The sequence below is a fragment of the Mandrillus leucophaeus genome, unplaced genomic scaffold (assembly GCF_000951045.1).
Source record: "Mandrillus leucophaeus isolate KB7577 unplaced genomic scaffold, Mleu.le_1.0 Scaffold840, whole genome shotgun sequence".
In the NCBI taxonomy this organism is placed as follows: domain Eukaryota; kingdom Metazoa; phylum Chordata; class Mammalia; order Primates; family Cercopithecidae; genus Mandrillus; species Mandrillus leucophaeus.
In genome coordinates, this window is record NW_012109142.1 from 497,330 (window position 1) to 521,266 (window position 23,937).

The 23,937-nt window shown below is 39.7% G+C and overlaps 1 protein-coding gene across 5 annotated transcripts in view; it reads left to right on the top strand.

Annotated features, from left to right (window-relative positions):
• The window catches only part of SYBU (syntabulin (syntaxin-interacting)), a 123,154-nt gene that overhangs the window by 84,411 nt on the left and 14,806 nt on the right, over positions 1-23,937 (top strand). The window contains exon 1 of one of the 5 annotated variants that reach the window (XM_011968367.1): positions 4,964-5,128. The exons of the other annotated variants lie outside the window; for them this stretch is intronic. Within the exon in view, the coding sequence (XP_011823757.1) occupies positions 5,092-5,128 (37 nt within the window). The 5' untranslated portion in view covers positions 4,964-5,091. Of the gene's footprint in view, positions 1-4,963; positions 5,129-23,937 lie in introns of those variants that run through there. 5 annotated transcript variants of the gene reach the window in all.

A 23,937-nucleotide genomic window follows, 5' to 3' on the forward strand; every position in this document is an offset into this window, starting at 1 on the left:
TTCCTTCCTTCCTTCCTTCCTTCCTTCCTTCCTTCCTTCCTTCCTTCCTTCCTCTCTTTTTTTAACAGAGTCTTGCTCTGTCATTCAGGCTGGAGTGCAGTGGTGCAGTCTCAGCTCGCTGCAACCTCTGTCTCACACGTTCAAAGCAATTCTCCCACTTCAGCCTCCTGAGTAGCTGGGGTTACACGTGCCTGCCACCACGGCAGGCTAATTTTTATATTTTTAGTAGAGACGGGGTTTCACCATGCCGGTCAGGCTGGTCTCAAACTCCAGACCTCAGGTGATCCGCCCGCCTTGGCCTCCGAAAGTGCTGGGATTACAGGCGTGAGCCACCACACTCAGCCTGGGTGGCCTTTTAAGTGTTTTAGGCCATCGATGGCTTTTATTACTTGTAGCACTTAGTGCAGTAATTGATATAAAAGCAGATTGAATCAATGTGATGGTGGAGCTGGCAAAACACAATGCATATGAAGGCAGAAAAATGTGTCAAGCATTTTAACAGTGTCTCCATAAAGTGGCAAAAAATTAAAATTTTAATGCTAAAAGGGAAGATTTGGGTTATATGAAGACATTCTGCATACTTTGGCAAGGCATTATTTTTCTAATAGCTCACAATTTGTAAGCTAAGGTCTTCTAGCAGCAAACCCCACCCTCAAATACAGGCTGTAAGCTATTTCAAATACTATGAGCCTTATGAAAATATTTGGAAGGATATATTAGGTGTAATTGTGGGCTTGAATAACACTCTGAAATTTGATTAGTTTTTTTTAAATGAATGGTTATTGAGCACTGTCTGTCCCAAGCAAAATTCCAAGCACTTAACTCATTTCATCCTAATATCGGTGCAAGAAAGGGATATCATTATCCTTCATTTTACAGATAAGAAAACTGGGGCACAACGAGGTTAAGTAACTCATCCAAGGTCACACAGCTTGTAAATGGATTTTAAACGGGGTAGCCTTGCTCCTAACTCTTAACCGCTGCCACAGTAGTAAAGTCCACCTTGAAAGGAGTAATTTCAATTGCACTGGGAGAGTGTTAAAATTAAGAAAGATGTGTTGATATAAAACACAATTTTTAAAAATGTTTGTAGAGCCCTAAAAATTCCTACTAATTTTTATAAATTAGCTGGTACAGTCCATATGTACATTATGTTGACAGTTGCCAGTAACAAAATCAGTGAGCCTCAATGTAACTGCAATGAAGTACAGAAAGGTGAACATACAAGGCCATTTGGATGCAGATCAGTAAAATAAACCATAAAGATAAGAATATAAAAAAAATTAAGGTCTTCAGTGTTTTTCTACTTAATCATGAGCTAGTCCTTTCTTCACATGTCAAAATGTTTTATGTGCTACCCTGCATATCATGAATGTTTTCTTAAACGAAAATCATTGGAGTTTGTCAGCTTAAGCAAGAGCTTTTGTGTTTATGCTGAAATAGATCTCTAAAACTTTCTTTCACCCTGAGAGAAAGAACGTTCCCCTAGGATACAGCAGATCATGCTTTATGGCAGGCCGTTTTATAGTTTATCACATCTCCCCAGCAGGGACCAAACCAGTAAAATAAAGCTTAACTGTGATAAGTGGACTTACGTGTTTATCTTTATGGCAGGGTTACATGTTTTCTCTCATGCCTTTCTCCCATCTGTGTTTTCGATGATGCACCCAAATGATGTAATGGTGCCAAATGGCCCTTTAATGGTTTTTCCCTAAGAATTAGTGAATTATAATCCTCTTCTTTCCAAAGGTATCTGCCATCCAAATCCTGGGTCTACTGGGATTTATTGCATGCACAGTGTTCTTAGCCACTGATTTGGGGGCCTGCCAAATGCTTGCTCAGTACTCTAATGTGTTGAGAAGGAAGCGTTATAGGTCTCTCAAAAGTAGTGGAAGCTCCAGCAGACCAGATACCTACCATTCAACATATTTATCAACTGTCAGCATAACAGAAATAAACCTGGAAACTTCTTTTACACACAGACTTCTAAACCAAGCATTGTGAATCATGCAGGTATATGCTTTAGGTTGGGCTTTCCCCACCTCCCTAATTGAGGAGCATTTATTGAAGAGACTGCCTGCAAAGGTATGTGCATGATTAAGGGGCTCTGACAAACTATGGTGAAATACTGAGTGCTGGCAACAGCTTGGGGCCATTCCTGCATCCTGAAGGAGCAAGAGGAGGGTAGAGTTACCAACCTAGAGAGAGAACTTCAAGGCCACCTGTGAAGGAACTATGGACTCTGGCAGAGGAACACAGCCACCAGCAGAAAAGGAGCCAGAGGAATAAATACCTGGACCTCACTGTCTGCTGGTACAATCTGTTGCATGGCATTTTGGTGAACTGTAGGATTATTTACAGAAAGTTACTTGTTGAACAGCATAGTATGTTCACTTGGGCAATTCGATGGGTTAATTTCTTCCACCACCTAAGCCTATATCTGAGAGCAGCCAAGTAAGCTATATGAATGCCGACTGTGGTCAAGTGGGGTAATGCTTCAGCAACACAGCTGCAATAGGCTTGTATTCCAACATACATGGACTGGCATGTTTGTAGCACTGCAAGAAGGTGATCGCTCTGAAGGAGTCTGAAGGAAAGGGAACCCTCATTTCACCACGTAATCAAGAAGAGATTTCCGTTAAACATAGATTCACTCCTGGCTGTACATTTACTAGCTTTCATTCATTCATTTGGTGAATATTTATTAAGTGTTTGCTCTATGCTGACACCATTGTTCCAGGCATTAAGGATAGAGGAGTGAAAAAACAAGATGCCTACCTTTAACGTGGGGAGATGGCTGATACTTGCACACAAGCAAGATAAGTTCAGATGGTGACAAGTAAAACAAGGTAACTGGAGAATGATGGGGGATGGTCAGGGGAGTATCTAGGGTGGTGACATTTGAGCTGAGACTTTAACCTTATTGTTCCATGCTTAGGGAGGGTTGGGGATGGGGTGGCAGGTGGTGGGCAGAGCAGTGAGTTAGGAAGGAAGAAGAGTGGTAGCAGCTGAAGTCTATATCCTTAGAGTAATGTGAAGACATTGGACGGTTTTAAGAAGGGAGAAATGATTTGATTTACATGTTTGGGATCCCTCTGATGACTCTGTTGAGCTTCGATTGAGGTGAAACTGGAAGCAGGACACTAAATTTGGATGGCTTAGCCTAGGATGGAGGTGGTGGAAATACAGAAAAGTATAGGGAGACTATATATATACACACACACACACATATATATAAAATCCCCTAATTTTCCTAATGAGATTTTTAGGTGTTTTATTTATTTATTATTTTGGAGAGACTGTCTTGCTCTGTCCCCTAGGCTGGAGTTCAGTGGTGTGATCATAACTCACTGTAGCCTTGAACTCCATGGCCCATGTCATTTCCAGTTACAGCCAGGACATCATAGTCAAATGAGTACTTGCTATGGAAAAAAAGAATAGAGAGGGACATTAGTGTGCAACTAGCAAGCAGGTTGTCACTAGATAGCATGGGACAGCTGGTTTTTCTGTACATTCATATATGTCTTGTATACATATATGAGTATCCTTCCTTATCCAAAGCTATTCAGTCCCTGAATTCAGAGAGCAAAAAAAGGAATATAGGTTTTTGTGATTGCTACAACTTAACCACTGACTGTATTTCTATTTAAAGTGATCATTAAAAGGCTGGAAGAGTCATACCATACAAATAATTACAAAATCTGTTTTTAAATTTCTTTGTCTCTTCCATTTTAAACAATTCTGTCAGTTGGATCTCCAAAGGGAACCAAAACTAGCACTGATTGCAGCCAATTCAGAAGGATATGTCTTTTGCAAATGGCATTTTTTGTTCAAAGAAGGTAATTATGAGAGAGCCCTGTAATAAGAGGCTTTGGAAGGACTCTAATGTAAGGGGATTTCTTAGTTTCTGAGAGGTAATTGCGGGAGGAGGAGTTCTTCACCTTATATTTAGACATTAAGGTAGGGTGGACCAGGTCACCTGCAGAGCAGCGCCGGTTGGGGGGAGTTTATTTGGTAACATAAGGAAATATTCTCTCTTTTTCTTTAACTGTAATATGAGGGGATAATTAATATGTAGCTTCTTTGCATGATTGTGAAAATCATGAAAGGTGTTAGATATGTAGCAGAATATATGCATCACCTAATATGCACTACACAACATTGAGAGGTAAACATGCACATCCTCTATCTTTGCAAAAATCGGTGTTGGCATTTGACAGTCAGCTGTGTTTGTAGTGACAATATTTGCCTGGCATACAGTACGTGCTCAATAAATGATCACTTTTATTGTTATAAAATAGGAAATAAGGAAAGTCTATGAATAGCACAACTTTAAGGCATTTGAATGTCCACTCATCATCTCATCTGCATTAGTCCTATTCTGTCACGGATGCCTTCTTAGTAAGAATTATTCTGAAATAATAGAGAGCTTTGGTGGAAGCTTATTAAACATTTTTTCTGAGCAAACTTCTATTTAGAGGGAATCTGCCTTGAATTGTTCCAGAGAGCTCTGTATTCCATTTTCTCTCAGAATAATAAGGCTCCCCTGTTCCTCTCTTCTGGACAGTGCTGTGAACTGTCGTGCATATTTAAATAGCTGGAATTCATTGGAGTACACCAAGCATTTTTCTCAAAATGTTGTGTTTGCCATAAAATTTTGGGCTCTGTGGGGTTTGATACAATGTCTTGCTTGCCCCTTGGGATATTATAATCATTGTGGAAAGATTCTATACGTTTTGCTCCAATATTGTGCAAGGATTCATCTTGACTGTTGTGTAGGCATTTACTTCTATTTGACAATTTGGTATTTCTTCAAATGCTTTGTGTCCATTCATGAGGGCGATGGTTTCATTGGAACACTGCAGTCACCAGGGAGAAGGCCCTGTGCTCTTCCCTGATAGGCTGGCTTTCCCTCTGCCTCCTGTTGCTATGGTGCCAGCAGAGTAACTTCCTTGCCCTGCACATGCAGAAGGCTCAGTCTCCATGGATACTCCACTCTGAGACTGTACTCTACTGAGATATGAGCTGCACACACTGTATTTCTGCAAAAGACATACCCCAGTCTGTGCTGGGAGGTTGTTTGCAGAGGCAATGTTTGCCATGAAAGTCTACGGAGCTTACCTTCTAAGTAAGTAGTATTAGTCACAGTAAGTAAATAATTATATTGGATCACAGAGGCTAGGCTGTGTGTGTGTGTGTGTGTGTGTGTGTATGTGTGTGTGTGTGTGTGTGTGAGTGTGTGTGTAAGTTAGTTATGGTAGGCCAAAATGGAGCCTAAAACAAGTTTTCATCTTCACCTCTCAGATATTCTGAATGCATGGTCTTATAACTAAACTTTTAAAAATATGCACGTGTTATTTTAAATACTCTTTGTCATTTATGAGTCTATTTGTGCAATTGTAAGTCAATTTGCTGCCACAATGAAAAAGACTGACCATTGGCAATTACATTTAGAATGCTCTTCTAACCATGAGCATTGCATGTTGCATTTGTAAATGAAAAGCCTGGCCTTACCAGTGGTGTGCTAAGGGAATAGATGAACACAGCCACAATTAACGCTAATTGGCACTGCACATAGTTTAAAATGGGCCTCTGTGTAGGCTGAAACACGATGTATTTATCATCAAGAGAGAGCCTGCGCATGTGATTAGGAAAGGGAATACCCATGTCTGCCTGATTACCATGAAAATTACTGAGAGCACATCTCTCTGGCCAGTTTTAATTTACTTTTCTCACATGGCATCCAGTAGAAATTCTGAAACAGTTAATGTTCATGGAATTGAGATGTGGAACATTTTTATTTTTATTAACTGATCTGACCTAACACTTCTTCTTTACTGTACATTCCAAGAGCATAAAGGTTGGGTTTGTAGTGTTGTAAAACACGTGAGTCATCTTAAAGTATTTTCATCTGCTGGGCAAATGATTAATGCCTGTGGTGGTAAAATTAATTAGTAGAAACAAAAGAAAGACTATGTTTATGGCAACTCCAACTTTAGTTCGGTAACTTTAAAATTGTGTAAAATTAAGATATTTAGATTGTTCACATATATAGCTGACATCTGGCAGCTCTAAACAAAAAGCAAAACATATGCTATATTAGTATAGATAAATTCATCTTTAATCATATAAAAAAGTGAACACAGCATTATGCTAGATTGTTAACTTTGTTTACTTTTTTGTGCTCATGACTACTTAGGCAAAGGACATACTGTGTTCATGTCATCTTTTCCAATGGTTAGTCATGGTTCAAGTTTAATTGCTGAGAATGGTGAAAAGGTACCACCCTTTGAGAATGTGAATGTACCAAGGACTACTCTGTCCCTGGCTTTGTCACTGGGGTCAAGCTTTAGGTGATTAACTTAACTTTTCATAAATATAATTTCTAACAGTAGATGGAATAGCAGACAAACATGGGTGTGTGAGAAATTCTATAGAGATCATGATTTTGGAACCCTGGAAACCATGTGGATGACACTTTCTCCAAACTTTTACTGCACCAATAGTATAAAGCCCCATATCCCTTTCTCAGTATATCTGCAATGAAGTCCCCCACCCACCTCTAAAACCCAGCATAGTATGGGATTTCTTTTTAACCTCAAAATATCTGACTCTTCCCTCTAAAACTTTTCTTTCATCTATGTAGTGGAGTTACTAAGAGTACCACTCACATAAGGCTGCTTTGAAAATTCAGTGAAATAATCAATGGCATATGATTATAGGAATAGAATATATATGAATAGAAGCATACAAAAAATAGCTTCTATTGTATTATGAATACTATAAACATTATCACCATTTTTACAACACCTGGTAATCAAGGGAGGCATTAGCTAATAGCTTGAACAATTATTTGTTTCAATTTGATTCAGCCTATCAAATTTCTTATCAAATACTAACTAAGAATCTACTATGTGCTTAGCACTTTGATGGGAATTCTGGGATTTTATGTACATGAGAATGTACCTAACAAAAAGTGAAATATACAGTAGTAGTTTTTTATCTTTTCAAATGTGTGGCTTTGTTGTTTTGCTAAATATATATATGTGTGTGTGTGTGTGTATGTATGTATGTATATATGAGAAATTGTGTTGCTATTAACAAAATGGATACGTAAGATATCACAGTAAATGTTTAATATAAAAGAAGCTGAGCCATAGCATAAGTCTAGTTAATATTTATAACTTGAATTTAAAATGTGATGATTAAAATCTAGGTTCAAATATTAAGCTAGCTTTTTTTCCTAAAAGGATTTCCATGACTTAGTTTGAAAAAAAGCAATTTCATTTTTCATTAAGTTCAAAGTTTGGGGAATGATGGGAGAGAAGGAGATGGGAAATGATTGATTAATCTGTAGAAAAATAGGCCCCATGCTGGGATTTTTCCTTTTGCACTAATTCTGTGTGACATCTGAGCCAAAAAAATACATAAAACCAATGCCATATGTGCTGAGCCTGCTGGTGCTTATTTTAAAACTCATGAAGAGTTGACCCAGATTATATTTTGCAGCTTTATTTTTATTTTAATGCCACTTTAATTTCCACTTCTTCCCGGCATATTCTCTTCTTTCCTTCTGTTTTCCCTGGAAAAAACGTGGCATGTGCATCAAGGACTATACCAAGTCACTTGAATGAAGAAAAGGAGCGGGCGGGGTGGGGGGGCGGGTAGCATTTGTAGTGGTTTAAAATGAGGTCTTGAGAGGCTGGGAACTTGGAATCAACGTATGTTCATACATGCTGAATATGTTTAGCTAAACATAATTTCAGATGCAATATCACTCAGATGGCCTAGCTAGAATAAGCCTTCTATTTTAAAGTTGCAATGGAACAATTGAATCCTTAATGATATCCTCACTAGCATGGTGACCTTTTACTTACATTCTGCTAGTCTGTGAACAAAATAATGCCCCACTTTCTATTCCATTGTTATTAGTCATGCATGCACATGCTTTGATGGTGCACAGTTCGTCAGTTGTTTGTTAGGTACTTGGTGCTTCTGTCATGATATTCGGGTCATATCTGGGGAGCTTTCCGAGGTCTCAGTTGACATTTCTATTTGTTGCATCCTTTTCTGTCAGGAGAGTTTGTGGCACTTTCAGAGGAAGGGATGCTTCCTTGTCTTACACGGCAGCAACATTATTCAGGGAAACTGGATCTTCCTGAGTGTTTGGCTTCTTGTACTCACCTCTGAGGTTGAGATAGGCAGGCTCTGCAAGCCTCTGCCAAGAAGATCTGATTTCTGCAGAGACTACTGGCGGGCCTGACTGTTCTTGAAAGATGAAGGCTATGCATGTATCTGATACTGGGTTACTGCCTGACATCCAATGCCTTTTCCCTCATCGTTAGAGGAAGAAGTGAAAGATCCAAGCCACGAGCTTAGAAGCACTAGTGCATACAGGGCAATGGTTAGAATCTGCAGATTGCGCCATAGCCTCCTATACTGCCCAGCTCGGAGAACCAGGGACAGTAAAGGGATTTTTCCCATGCAACACTGGGTCATTCTCAAGTTTTGGATAAGATTCTCCAACTCAGCGTTTCCACCCTTCCTTTTCTTCTCAGTCTCAGCTACCATTTAAAACAACTGAACCTGGTAATGCTACTCATTTGTTTTTTTAAAATGTTTATTAATGTGCTAGGCAGTGACCCAGGCACTGGGTACAACAGTAAACCAGGGATCCCTGTACATTGTGATATGTTCAGGAGGAAACGCAGTGTCCAGTGGGAGCCCAGAGGACGACCATGTTACCTAGACTCTGGGGTGTGGGCAGGGTCCCAGGAAATGTAATGCAATATTGATACTTATGAAGGGTAAAATTATATTTTTAAGGCAAAGACACTTAGGGATTTGAAATTTACATGCACTCGTTGTTAATTTAAATACTATGTATGCCCTTAGAGGCAGTGTTTTTTTTTTAAATTCTGTTGTTATGGTCACCATGTTATATTTAATAACAATTTTTTTAGATGGCTCTTTTCTCTACTAGAATGTGAACCTCTCTAGGAACAAAAACATGTTATCTTTTCTCTTTCCTTCTCTCTTTATTTCTCTCTGATAATCACTGTATTAACTTTTGTTTTACATTCAGTTTTGCTGCTTTCCTTACTTCTTTATAAATACTACATATAATGTGATGCATAAAGAGAATGTATGTGACATGCGTGAACTGGGTAGAATAATAATAAAGCAAAACTTGTGATTTCACCGTCTGCTTTAAGAGTTGCCGCCAGGGAAGGTGCCTGCACACTCCTCCCAGATCCTATTCTCTGACTCCCACAAGGGTAACCACTGTACTGAAATGTGTGTTTTAACATTTCCTTGCACTTTAAAAATAATGTTACAACCTTAGATATATGCCCTTTAAAATATGTTAGGAGTATTTTCAAAACTACTGTTTCCAAAGCCTACTTCTTCCCTTTTTTTAAATGCCATGCAAACACTCTCTGATGGTCCTAAAAAGAATGGCCTTGATTTATTTTTCGTAATACTCTGCTTTGCTTTTCCATTTTATTTTGTTTTTTCACAGAACATTGTGGGCTGGAGAGGGAAGGGGTGGAGAAAGTAGAGAACACTGAGTACACTTGAATTTAAAAGTTAATTTGTGTAGGGGGGTGGGGCAGAGTAGCTGGGCAAGCGAAGGGTTGGCCTGGGAACATGTGCTTTGTGCCAGACGTCACTGACAGTGAGATCCTGGGGAAGGTTCCACTAAAGGAGTCCAAGGAAATGCAGAGCATAATTTGTGTGCAGAGCAAAATCCAATCGTGAGTATGCTTCGTGCATTTCAAGTGCTATAAACCAAACCAGGATTTGTAGAAATGTTTCTGGAAGGATGAGTGGGAATTCAAAAACATTTTGTTCAGAAGCTTGAGAGATAGAATCATTTTCAATTGATAGACAATGGTATGAGGTGAAATGTTGTTGCCTGCTGCTGGAGACAGAGCTCTTTGCCTCTCATCAGCTTCTGCCCCAGCTCAAGAAGGAAGACAAGTAGGAACGAGGCATCCCAAGTGCATTTCCCTTCCTGGGGTGGACGCCGGGCTCTGTGATCCTTGCACAGGTGTCCCAGGGCAGGTGTGCAGGAGCTGTTCTGCCTGCTTTCCACCTGCTTTCCTCTGACCACATCACCTGATCCAGACACTTCTCTGTTGTGCTGCCAGCACTTATCTTGAAAATATTTTCTCGTGACTTCATTATTCTGTTTCTTCCTTTCTCTTTTGAGTTTCTTGAACACACGTCACAGTTAAAAACAACCCCAACGCCACTAGGCCTTCCGTTTCTCCATTTGCTTTTGTTCTCACACTCCCTGCAGATGCCAGAAATTGCCAAAATTTGCCCAGCTTATTTGTTTTATTGTATTGACATTTGTGCTTGCAAACGAAGTTTACATTAAAGATTACAGACACCTGCAATCCCAGCACTTTGGGAGGCCAAAGCGGGTGGATCACTCGAGGTCAGGAGTTCAATACCAGCCTAGTGAACATGATGAAACCTGTCTCTACCAAAAATGCAAACATTAGCCGGGTGTGGTGGCATGCTCCTGTAGTCCCAATTACTCAGGAGGCTGAGGCAGAATGATCACTTGAGCCCGGGAGGCAGAGGTTGTAGAGAGCTGAGTTTGTGCCACTACACTCCAGCCTAAGCAATGGGAAAGAAACACTGTCTCAAAAAAAAAAAAAAAAAAAAAAAAAAAAAAGGGAAAGAAAATTACACAGAGGGTAAATCTAGCATTGACCTTGTAGTACCTCAATCCATTCTTATCAGATTATCCAATTCTTCACAAATTCTTCAGGCAATATATAAGAGACATTGTTCTTTTCATTTGATTGAGGTATTTCTCATTTTGTTTGCTTTTCCAAACATACGTATCTCCATTCAATTGTTCTTTTATGTGGGAACACTGCAATCAAGCATATGGCATAAGATAAAGGTTTTTTTTAATGTTTAACTTGACTTTATCCTTTTTCTATTTTTAATCATTTGGTTCACCTGGAGTGTCAAATGATTTTGAACCTATACAGTTAATTTTGTGAACCTAAGAGCTACCTGGAAAAGGTCTCCCTTTTCAGCGTTCCTTCTCCCTTACCTTATGACCCATCTCCAAACTGTAACAGTCACCTGAATTCCCTGCCAGCCTCCAGTCTCTCTTTCAGATATTGCCGTCACGTTGTCTTCATAAAGCGTCACTGTTCATGTTACCACCCCAAACAAAACTCGTCATGGTTCTCTCTTGCCTTCAATATGTCATGGTTCCCTCTTGCCCATAGCATAGTTTTTACGTTTTTCAACTCTCTGGTTAAAGCTCACCTTTTTGGCTGCATTTTCTCATTTGATCACTACATTCTAGCCATACAAGGAACTCCATATATATACTAAACATGCCTTGTATTTTTCTTCCTTTGTGTTTTAGTTCATGTGATCTCTTTCACCCAAGGTCAACTCCTGTCCATGCCCCCAACACTACATTATATTCTTCCTGGTGTATCAGGCCCATCTCAAGTGTCATCTCTCCCGTGACGTGTTCCCCTGCCGTCATCCCTTCACCCTAGCTAAGAAGATTTCTTCGTCCTCTGTGTTCTCTGGATGCCCTCCCTCTCTGTGTGCACTCATTGTATTCTGACTTATGTCCTGGTAGTTTGTCTGCATAGCCTAACTCCTCCTAGGAAACCCTTGAGCATTGGAACTGTGTATCTCCATGCCTTCCCAATCCAGTGCCTTAGCGTAGAAAGTGTTTAACGCATAGTTGAGATGGGCTAGATTGAACATTGTTGTCTTGGTTTCCTGTTCTTAGATCTTTGTGAATACTGATCACAAGGATCAAGCAGAATGATATCAGACAAGCCAGCTCTGTTGCTTACTAGCTCTGTGATTTGGGGTGAGTCTCAGCATCACTCAGAACTTTGGTTTCCTGGTCTTTACTTGTATGTCTTTGGGAGAAAGGATTAAAGGAAATAGCAGCTGTAGAGTTCTTGACAGAGTAGGCTCTGAGTCCACAGTGGCTAGTGGCATTATTATTTGACACTGTCATCCGATGCATTTGTTATCCCTTCAAGGTTTTGTGTAATCAGGAGTCTGCCGTCAACACCATACCATCCATGATTTCATTCGTGTCATTAATAAAGCATGTTAAATAGGATATGGACAACACCAGGGCCAGGTGATGTGTTACTAGAGATTTCCCTGGAGGTTGATAGACAGTCCATTTGTCAACATCCTGTGGGTACTGGACTGTGCTATCACCCAGTGCACACATGTCAACCTTGTTCATAAGAGTATCCTAAGTGTTTGCATTAAACATCTGCTGAACTCCAGATATGTGATGTATGTGGCCATGATAACTCTGTCAGAAAAAAAAGGAAGTGTGGATTGTTTTTCACATCTGACCCAGTGAACTCTTGCTGGCTCCTTCTTGCCTTATTAAAGGACTTTCTCTACAATTTTACTGGAGATCAACACCAAACAAGTTTGTGATTTTCAGAATTTATCTTTTCTCTACATTCATGACCTGTAGACTTTTTGCCCATTTCCAATCTTCTACCTCCCATCCTTTCCAGTTTCTCAAAAGTTAATGATACCATTTCTGCAATCATATATCTAAGTTCTTTTGGTACCTTTCTTTGCTCATTCATTAAATATTCTTCTGAGTCTCCTATAAGCCAGGTTCTGTGCTCTTGGCTCTGGGGATGCAGTGATGAACAAGACAGAGGTCTTTGCAGTTAGCATGGTTTTTGCATGTTGGTATCCTGGGTTGAAAACTTGACTTTTAAGTGGTTTGGGCATATAGGCTGGAAGTAGGAGTGGAAGGGAGTATTTTTGTCCTAATTGGAAATAACACCAGTCTGTTAATCCAACCTAAAGGGCAAAATAGGAGAAAGAGGAGCTATTCCTAAATGCCAATGGTGGAGAAACTTTTAATGCTGTGAAATAACATTTCAAGACAGCAACACCTGCTCTGTGCTAAACGCTGTGTGACACACTGGGGTACAAAAGAACACGCCCTCAAGGAGCTGACAAGCATACTGGAAAATCTGTTAAAGCAAACAGGCAATGGCAGTGCAATGTGATAAATACTTGTTAAATTCTGGGTGGGGTCAGATAAAGGAAGGCCAGCTAATCCCCTTCCTGAAGGAAGTAAAGGTCAAGGCTAGACTGAGACGGAAGAACAGGTAGTAGTTAGCCAGGCCCAGAGGGACAGGAAAATAATCCAGCTAGAGGGAACAGCGTGTGTGAAAACTGGGAGTCTAGAGGATATCATGCCTCCTTCAGGAAACTGTGAATGGTTCCATTGGCAGGGGTTGTGGTATGACAGTCTGAAGAGATTATGGAGGGTTTGTAAATCATGCAAAAGAGTTTGGACTTTATGGACACAGGGCGCCATTGAGGAGTTTCAACAAGGGAATTGCCTAATGAGGCTTCTTCTCTGGAGTAGTGTGGAAGACAAACTGCTCAGGGCCACAAGGAGCAGCTGGGCACAGTGTGATGCTGTTTCAGTAATTCTGGGTGAGAAATGATGATGGCCTTAGGTGAAGCATTCAGGATGGGAAAGAGCAGACAAATGACACAGTTACTAAACAGACAGATTTGAAAACAAGAACCATTTGTTGTAGTGATTTCACAACATTACCATGCACAGAAGATCACCTGGGCAATTTATGAAGATGGATTATGAGACTGACTTAAAGAAAGTTCAATCAGAGGATCTGGAGTATGAGTCAAGAATCTGTATTTTTAACAAAGAGTCCAGGTGATACTGATGCAGGTGGTCCTCAGACTGTACCATAAAAAACCCTACCTATTTGATGTTTCAAATGGAAACACTTCTTTAAAATATATTTCTATTATGTTAACTTTTTGCTTAAGAATGAAGATTCAATCCTACTATCTTTGTTGAAAGTAGATGAATGACTCAGCCCTACTGTTTACTGTGCAAGGGCAGTCTCCTTGCTAGTATAGTCTGTGTTCACTAATTGTTTGCTCTCTGGTAGGGCATACAAAATAGAGTAGTGATAATTTTGTTGTGACTTTTTATTGCAGATTGTTTGTAAATGTATTTTCAAAGGTTTCAGTGTGCCCCTTGCAAGAGCAAGCAAACACTTTGGGTGGAATTGGGGAGTGGGGTACAAAATTGCCCCAAATCTTGAAGTTCCATGCAGGTGTACTTTCATGGTGTTTAAGGCGTATTTTGAATCTTATTGTGATGTTTCAGATCCCCACATAAGGGCTGTGTGACCTTCAGCAAGTTACATGTTGTCTACTTTTCTCACCTGTAAAATAGGAATAATAATTGTACCTCTTTCATATGCTTGATATGAAGATTCAATGAGAGTGCCTGTAAGGCACTTTGAACAGTGTGTGAACATAACAAGCCATTTCTAACTATTCCTGAGAGAAACCAGGTCATATATAACTTATCACTTGTATTTAGAGTTTCATCACTTAATAAATACCTGTCCTTCTTAAATCACATTACTTAAATAGTCTATAGTGCCCATATGCAAGAATTATTGGAAAAGTTTAGTGTTTAGCAGCACACATACCAAACACATGGATAAGTAGGCTGATGATGATGATGATGAATATTTACTGTGCACTTATAGTAGTTCATATTATGACGTTTCATTCTCACAAAAATTCCCTGTGATAGGCACTCTTTTAGTCCCTTTTTACAGTGAGTAAACTGAGGTGTAGAGAGGTTAAGTGATTGCCTGAGGTCACACTGTTGTTAATGAAAGAGCAGATATTTGAGCCCTGGATCTGCTGATGCTAGCACCTGCTCTTAACCACAGCTGTTAAATACATATTGTCAATTACATACAGCATGGTTAGTACCACTCAGTATTATGCCAAGTGAATTAAGCAGTTCACTCCTTTTGGATGTGAAATATGTAAAAATGGTTCTCAAAATATATACTACAGTGTGTATCTGTATGTTAAATTACAGACAAGCCGGCTGCTCTCACTTTGTCAGAGGCAGCCATTCAGGAAGCTGCTGGGGGATCTCAGGCATAGGCCAGTCTTAGAGCAGTGGTCCTCAAACTTTAGTGTCCATATTCCTGGAGGGCTTATTAAAACCTACATTACTGGGTCTCGCCTCTACCCGTAAGTTACTTAATCTTACAAAATGTCATCTCTGCTCCTAAATTAGTCGTCTTTCTCATTATTCTGAAACAGTGACTCTCAAAGAGTGGTCCCAAACCAGCAACATCAGCACCACCTGGAAACGTGTTTCTGACTCACTGAGGATGGTTTAAAATCTATCCATAATCGCCTGACTCGCTGAACAGACATTTAACTTCACAAAGACATTTGGAAGTGACAAGTCATCAGCTCTAACACATAGATGCTTAGATAAAAATCAAAAGATAGAAATGTTTACTTTGCCTTTAACATTTATAAAGCATAGCAGTTACTTCCTCATACAGACTTAAAAATTTTTTTTTGAGATAGGGCCTTACTCTGTCACCCAGGCTGGAGTGCAGTGGCATGTTCATGGCTCACTGTAGCCTCAACCTCTGGGGCTCAATTGATCTTCCCACCTCAGCCTCCTGAGTAGCTGGGACTATAAGCGCATACCACCATGCCTGGCTACGTTTTTGTATTTTTTTTTTTTTTTCGGAGATGGGATTTTACCATTTTATGCAGGCTGGTCTCGAACCCCTGGGCTCAATTGGTCGGCCTGTCTCAGCCTCCCAAAATGCTGGGATTACAGACGGGAGCCACTTCACCCAGCTCTAATACAGAGACTTACGTGGTGTCTTCCCCTTCTCCAAAACAGCGGGGCTTGCCTTAAAATGAAGATCTTTTCTTCACTTGCAACTTGGCATTAGGCCTTGGAATTAGGAACAAGTTCTGGGCTGCATTAAACACCAGCACATACTGTCAGGGAAGCTTTCTCCCATCACTCTTCCTCCCCATTTTGGGACAAGAGGTTTCTCCCTCGATGAGGCTGTATGCATAATCCAGCAACTCTGGGTCAGCTTCTCACGTTCATGGGCTTCGTCTCCTTGCCAAGGCTAAGTACAGGGTTGTGAAGTGACCTAAGCCAGACTCAACAGGGCATCAGGTAATTCCTGATCTTCTAGGGCTATTCAGGGTCAGAGCTACCATGAGACAAGGGGTCACCCTAGGCGTGTTGGACCCTAAAATTGGAATAAGGTAAAACAGAGATTCTAGTTTTACTTTTCTTCTTCATAACTACTTTTAATTATTCATAACGACAGGAAGAAGGGTATAAGTACCAATCTGTAAGGACAGGTGGTCCACAGAGCATTTCTTCTTGCCTATGAAATATATTACTAAGAGTAGATTTCCTCTTGATTTTTTTTTCTTAGACTCCGGAAATGCAAATACATGTTTATTGGAATGGAAAATGTAGCTAAACGAGTAACTGGAATAAAGTCAACTCATTTTCTCATTATCAGGAGAATGAAGTATAAATTATGGATAAAAATCACACACTCTAATATTATATAGCAGTCAAATGAATGCACTACAACTATATGGAGAATTTTAGCAACATAATATTGAGTGAAAATTGTCCCAAAAGATTTTATATACATCATGCTAACCTATTTATTTTAAAAAGTTAAAAACAAATAAAACCAAAATCCTCAAATTCTACCTTTTAAAAATATATAGATGTGATCATTCTTTGTAAAAGTGAACGCAAGGAAATGGTGAACTGGGGATAAGATGAAGGAAGACCACATAGGTGGATGCAAGTTAGTGTCACTGTTCTAGTTTTTGTGACAGGTTGGTGGTTTCTTCATTTATTATATTAAACATAAACAAAACATAAATACATAAACAGAGCAGTCAGTAAATAAACAAACTAATGATAGCCTTGCATGGGCCAATGATGAGAGAATGTCAAAAACCAAGAATTATGATTAATCCAGTTCTTTGCAGCTGAGATTCTTTTAAAAAATACATTGAGAGAACAGCTTTCTAGGTCACAGAAAGAATAATGAAATGTCGCTCATCTATAGAAAAATAGTTCCATGCTTAGTTTCATACAGCATTCTCTGACCTGCCACTTCCTCACCTCACACATGTCAGCAGGTTCAACCTCTAAATGGAGATCATGAGGGGCACGGATCAGTAGACCATTAAGGGTTGTCAGGGGAATCACTTCAGACAGAATTGTGGCTGTGGGATCCCTAGAATAGGAAAAATATGTGCTTCCTTTTCTTTCATTTTCACCTCTCTGAGTAAGGTAATATGTTTGCATATTTTCTTAGAGAAGTGAAAGTGAGAATTTTAGAAAATAAAAGAGACCTATGTGTCAAGTGTGAGCAACTCTTAACTTGACCAGTGGCAACCACTGGGACCTGTGTCTAAGGAAGATTTTAAATTCACCTGCCTCCCAGTTGCCTTTATTGCCTCATTGCCTGCTGTTGCTTCTAATTCTTTCTGCATTACCATCTCTGTATGCTGTTCCCTTCACCCCGTGCTGTCTCCACAGCTCTGCATGCTACAGTCCTGAATTGTTGTAAATGGCTTCAAAACCTGGCTAGTTCAGTGTGCCTCCTCCATGAAGTCTTCATGCTTCCAGCAGGAAACAGTCTTTCCCATTGTTGACCTCTCTTAGCACCTAACTTGTGTCCCTCCTAAGACATTTGCCTGTCTCTGAAGGCAGGACTATGGTCTCAGCCCACATGTGCTAGCAAAGAGCTGGGGAACACACAAATATGAACTAATGTGGAGATAATAGCTCTCACCATGTGTTATTTGTGAGCCACAGACCCTATAAGAAGGTCTGGATCATTAGCTCCCTGTTGCTTAGTGTGCTGCAGGCCTTCCTATGAAATTGGGATATTCAATCAATACAGCTAAGGAAGACTTACTCATTGATTTATAATCTAAAAGAAAAATTTTTACCATCCTCTGCCAGGACCATCTTCTATTTCTTTTTTTATTTTCATGCTTGTTTTGAATCCTTTCTTGCCACTCACACCACACAACAGCCTCGTCTCATTCCATGTCCCTGTTCTAAGTTCTTCCAGATTTTGGCCTCACATGGGTTGGGACCTAGATATGGTTCAAAGAAGGTAATCATAAGAAGAAAAATAAAAATAATAGTGAAATGTTAAAGTGTTTACTGAGTGCCAGCACTATTTTTCATGTTTTACATATATTATCTTACATTATTCTTACACAACTCTATGAAATAGATACTATTATTATTCTCCTTTCATAGAAAAAAGTGAAGCCCGGAGAGCTTGTATTTCCCAAGGTCACACAGCTAGTAACTGAAACTACTAAACCGTATCACTTTGAAAAAGGCAAAGAGAAATAACTTCATGGAGACTGAAAATGCAAGTGAGAAAGAGAGAGGAGGGTGAAAGCACGTCAAGATATTGGAAGGGGAGCATGGCCGAGTCTGGTGTCGGAACTCTGCTCTGTTTAAATGCAGTGGAGTTGGAGGTCAGTGCTACTGAGAAAATCCAGGGAGTGAGCCACATGTGAGACAGATGCAACCTTCCTGACACTCTGAGTGCCACTGCCAAGGGAAGGAAGGAACCTGTGGGTCAAGAAGATGATGTACCCTGGAGGTTGTCACACAGTGGGGACGAAGATGGGGGTTGAATGGTCAAGGCTGTTAGGTCTTAGAGTCAATTAAGAAAAGCCATGTTTAAGTACAGAAATGAGGTTAAAAAAAAAAAAAAACATTATTTTAGGTCCCCATTGGATGTCTTGGCAATGAGTTGTGAATTATGTCATCTGTTTCCCAGTAAGTGGGTGTTTTATTCCATTTGTGGTCTAGAATTGCAAGCAGACAGCATCACCTCACTGAGATGAAGAAGAGTGGAGGATGAGGTGACTCCAAAACCTCCTCATCTTTTCCTTCTCCCTTATATTCTGGACTGAGTCATAGACTTAAATCCTATCCCCGTCCTGACCTTCTGTCTTTCCTGGTGTCTCACTCCCCATTTTTCTCTCCCAGCCCTTCATCACCTCCTTCCTCCCCTATGAACGCCTCCTGCAGTGACACCCCTGCTCCACACCCAGCACTACCATTAGGACTGCTCTTCCTGATTTAGGTTTTCCTGCCAGACAGGAGGGCAGGCATCTCATTTTGGTAAACACTGGATAAATGCTTCTCCTTAAATAGAAGCAGCAGGCTTTCCAGCTAGTTCTTTTAAAGGGGCAGAAATTCAATTCACTTCAGTAAATTTGACAAGAAATCAAAGATAAGTAACATGTTCAAGTCTGGAAAATACTTCAGGGAGGATTTGCTCTGTTTTTACTGGGTCCCCAAGATAATGAGCTAGGATGAAATTTATGACCACAGTGGATGTAACCTTTCCCAGCCCCGTTGGGTGAAACGCAGTGAGGGGAGGGCTGCCCGTTGGACATGCCTGCTACTGGAGTGGTTCCTGAGCTGAGTCAGTGTGGGAGATGATGAATGCCTGTGTGTGGTTCCTTTGATGCTGTGAAGCATGTCTGCCATGGAAAATCCAGGTTGGCACTGATGGAATAACCCCAATGCAGCGTATGCTGGATTGTGAAATGTTTTTCTCTGCTGAATGGCGTTTGACATGTTCAACTGCACACTGGTTGGCCCCTCCTCTTTTACAACAGGATTATGAGGACTTTGAACCATGAACCAACTGTTAAGTATCCTACTAGCTTTGCAAACCAACATTTGTGTACATGAGTTTGGCTGCAACTGGCCCAGTTTCAAACAACCTGTGCCTTATGTACATTCCATCTTTCCCTCCAGTCCTCTGATAATGTATTCACTCCAGGAAAGTGTTCCTGGAGAGCCGTGAGGGTACAGATCATTCTGTAAATTAAATTCTTCTCTCCTGTGCAGTTTGTCCATGAATTTCTTCCTCATCCTTTCGCTGGCCTGTCTGTCTTCGTTTCTGCTCACTCATTGTTCACATCGCACTGAAGAAAGCTCTTGCAATTTGACAGGACTTGAAGAGAAAGTCCAGGCACTTTTTTACCTTTGGAGCTCTCTTCCTCACAATATGGTTCATGGACCACCTGCTGCACAATCAGCTATCGTAATTATCAAAAATGCAGATGCCTGGCTCACCCTCCTCCCAGATCTTCTGAACTGGAATTTTTGTGAGAGTTTCCCAGAAATCTGCACTATTATTAAACTTCACAGATAATCTTCATGCACAGTTAGGTTTAGGGACCACTGCATTATTAATAATAATTTTAAAATTTGTATTTATGAGTGTGTCAAGCACTTTCTATGCATTAACTCAATTCATTTTCACAGCAACCCAATGGGATGGGAATCATTATCTTTGCACTTAAAACAGGACCTGACACATGGTAGGTGCTCAATAACTTTTTGCTAAATAAATAATAAATTAACCTTTTAAAATGTATGTGTATACATATATAAGTAAGGCTTAGATAAGTTAAAAAAACTTGGTCAAGATATACAACTAGTGACAGGTGGAGCTGGGCTTTATAGCTACTTCTGGTCAGAAACTTTCACTTCCCCTTGTTTATTGGTTTCTTTACACCCTCTTTGCTTATCATTTCTCTCATTCGCTCTTCTTGTTCAGCAGATGGGTTGCCTGTATTTCTGCTTTGAGAGGTAGCTGAGCCAGTCCAAGGTATAGGAGTGAACTGGGCGGCATTGCCTCTGACCCTCTTGGCCTCCTTAAGGCCTCCTCCCTTTCTCAGACCTTCCAAGCTACCTAACTCAGGAGACTGGGCCCTGCGAAGATAAGAACTAGAGTAAATCTACTCATATTTCCCTGGGACTTTCTGAAGGCAGAGTTCTAAACCACAAGAGACTCTAGAACTTTTGGAGGCATCCATGGGGAGTCTCTTTTAGAATCAGGATCTTTGGAGACGTGCTTTTGTACACACACACACACACACACACCCTGTGGTACACACACACACACACACACACCCTATGGTACACAGAAAGAGAATTAAAAAACAGAAACATGCTCTTTGCTGAACAATGGCAAAAGGAAAACCACCTTTTATAAAAAGTAATTTAAAAATGTATGAGTAGAAAAAAGCATTTCCTATTGTAGTTCTTTTTAAGAGATAGATGTAATCAAGACCTTTCTTGAGAAGCCTTCTTCTGGCCTTTGGGCCACTGCACCAGTAGTTTCAGCTAAAATGGTACTATTGAGGGCGTGCTATATGCCAGGCATTGTTCTCATTTCTTTGCATGTGTCATCTGAATTTCCACAATCTTTTAGCAATACTTAATATTAATAACTTCATCCCTATTTTATAGATGAGGATACTAAGGCAGAGAGAGGGTAAATTCATTCCTCAAGGCACCACAGAGAGCAAGTAGAGGAGCCAAGATTCAAACCCAGGTGTCTCAACTCCAGAACTCTCTTAATACTACATAATATGGTGTGACTACTCTTATTATAAAAAGATTTTCCTTAAGAAATTTATACTTTTAAAGGGAAAAAAAGGATTGTTCATATGTCAGTGAACTCCTATATATATTTTATAATATGAATAATATACACATGGTTAGAGAAGCCAAATGGCTCAGAAAGATAATAAAATGAAAATAAGAGTCTCTTTATATCCACACTTTCCTGTTCCCAAGAGACACCGCTATTAACAGATCATTTTATACCTCAAGAAAAATGTTCTGTGCCTATAGCGGGTTACATATTATCTAAAGATTTATTTACAAAAAAAAAAAGCAGATTTGCAGCACCCACTTCTCTGCATCTTGTTTTTCTCATCTAATAACAGGTATTTGATATCTTTTGACTTCCACACACCCAGGATCATGTCACTCCTTTTCACGATGGCGGAGTATTCTCTTAGGCTGTTGCTATACCACCTGATTTAACCAGTCACTATTGATGGACAACTAGGTTGCCTTTTTGGGTCCTTATGTGCAGAATAAATTCCTAGCAGTACAGTTTTTCCTTTTATGCATGTAGCATAGTTCACACTCTTACTCTGTTTTTACAAACCCTTAACAGGGTTGGTATTATCAGACTCTTTTGCCTATCAGATAGATGGAAAAAGTCTCCTTACTTTCATTTATATTTTTAGTGACGTTGATAGATTATATGGCTTTTCATGTGTATCAGTCATTTCTTTTTCTTTTTCTTTTTCTTTCATCTACCTATTATGTCCTTGGCCCATTTTTTTGTTAGGTTTTATTTTTCTAATTTTATGACCTTTTGGTAAATTAAGGAGATTAACTTTTTATCATGTGTTGTAAATATTTTTTCAGTGTATCTATTTGGCTTTGACCTTGCTATTTTCCCATAAGCAGTTTTATAAGTTTGAACTTCTCTTCTTTTGTGTTTAGCTGTGTGTGTGTATGTGTGTGTATGATTTTAAGTATATGGCAGTTCCATCAATTGAGCATCAATCAGAATGAAGAAAACTATTTTCTGAAACTACGATATAAATGGAAATTACATTTACAATTTTTCAAGAATATTTTTATTCTCAAATTTTAAAAAACCTGTATATGTATCTTATCAATGTATTGATCATTTAACTAAATATTCCCTTTCTGAGATAAATACCTATACAGGGTTTAGGAAAGTAATTTTGCAAAAACTAAAACAAAAACCCTGTTTAGGCTGTGAAGCATTTCTTGGATTCCTTGGCTGGGCCCCCCAAGCCTTAGCTGCTAAGAGTCAGTTCTACTGAATGTACTTTAGAGCAGCTTCTTTTAATAGTATCTTTTATAATTGCATGTGTCCACTGCTTCTGCTGCTCCTTAATAGCTGTGCTTGGCTTCAGTGAAAATGGTTCCTCTCTCCTCCCTGGAGACCTGTAAATTTAAAAATCTGTGTATTTTGGGGGGATGGGTGGAGAAGGAGGATGGGAGAGAAGGGGTGGGAACTAGGTGGGTTTTTTTTAAATTTAATTTTATTTTTTTTACTGCCTCTATTTGAGGTGGTCCAACTTGAATTAATTTGATAGCTTTGCAGTGATAAAGGATAAGAGAGGGTTTGGGGTTACTTAAATCAGTGTTTTAGAATGGCTTAATACCGCTTAGTAGATCTCAGGATTGCTCTATACTGTGGTGTTCTGATGTATGAGGACTGCTCCATATCTTGAAAACAGGAAAAATTAATAATGTCCTAAGAGACCAGATTACAGGCAGTGCTTTAAAAATAAGTCAGTTAGCTATCGGTTTGGGCACGTATTCTTTTTGTTTTCATTTTTTTCTTCCTTTTCTAATTCCCTGGCGTTAGCATACATGCACAGAACGCTTAATTATCCTAACGTTATAAATAAAAGGAATATCTCTCAAAACAGTTCAGCAGTGCTATGAAACAAAAAACTGCCAGAACTTCTGGAGGTCACTGGGCATAGCTTCTTTAGAGTTGGAAAAATGCCTTCTGCAGCAGGGTGCTTAGTCACTAAATGTTTGGCATCAGAGCATTATCTTAAAGGTCATCAAATTCATCCTGTCTGTTCAGTCCTGGAATAACACTCCACTAACCTGGCAGCTGATCGAAAACAATATTGATGAGGAACAAAGACTGTTAATGAGGATGACATTCATTGTTTCCAAGAAACCCATGAAGCAGGCTCTATGAGTATCATCTTTGTTTAACCAATTAGGAAACTGGGACACAGAGAAGTGAAGTAACTTGGCTAAAACTTTCCACCTAATACGGGTTAGGGGCAGGCTTTGAATCCAGGCTGCCTAGCTGAGGTCCTATGTTTTTTCTTTTTGTCTGTTTGTTTGTTTGTTTTTGTTTTGTTTTGTTTTTTGAGATGGAGTCTTGCTCTGTCACCCAGGCGGGAGTGCAGTGTCATCATCTTGGCTCACTGTAACCTCGGACTCCCTGGTTCAAGTGATTCTCCTGCCTCAGCTTCCCAAGTAGATAGGATTACAGGCGCTCACCACCACCCAGTTAATTTTTGTATTTTTAGTAGAAACGAGGTTTTGCCAGCCTGGGTGACAGAGCGAGACTCCGTCTCAAAAAAAAAAAAAAAAAAAAAAAA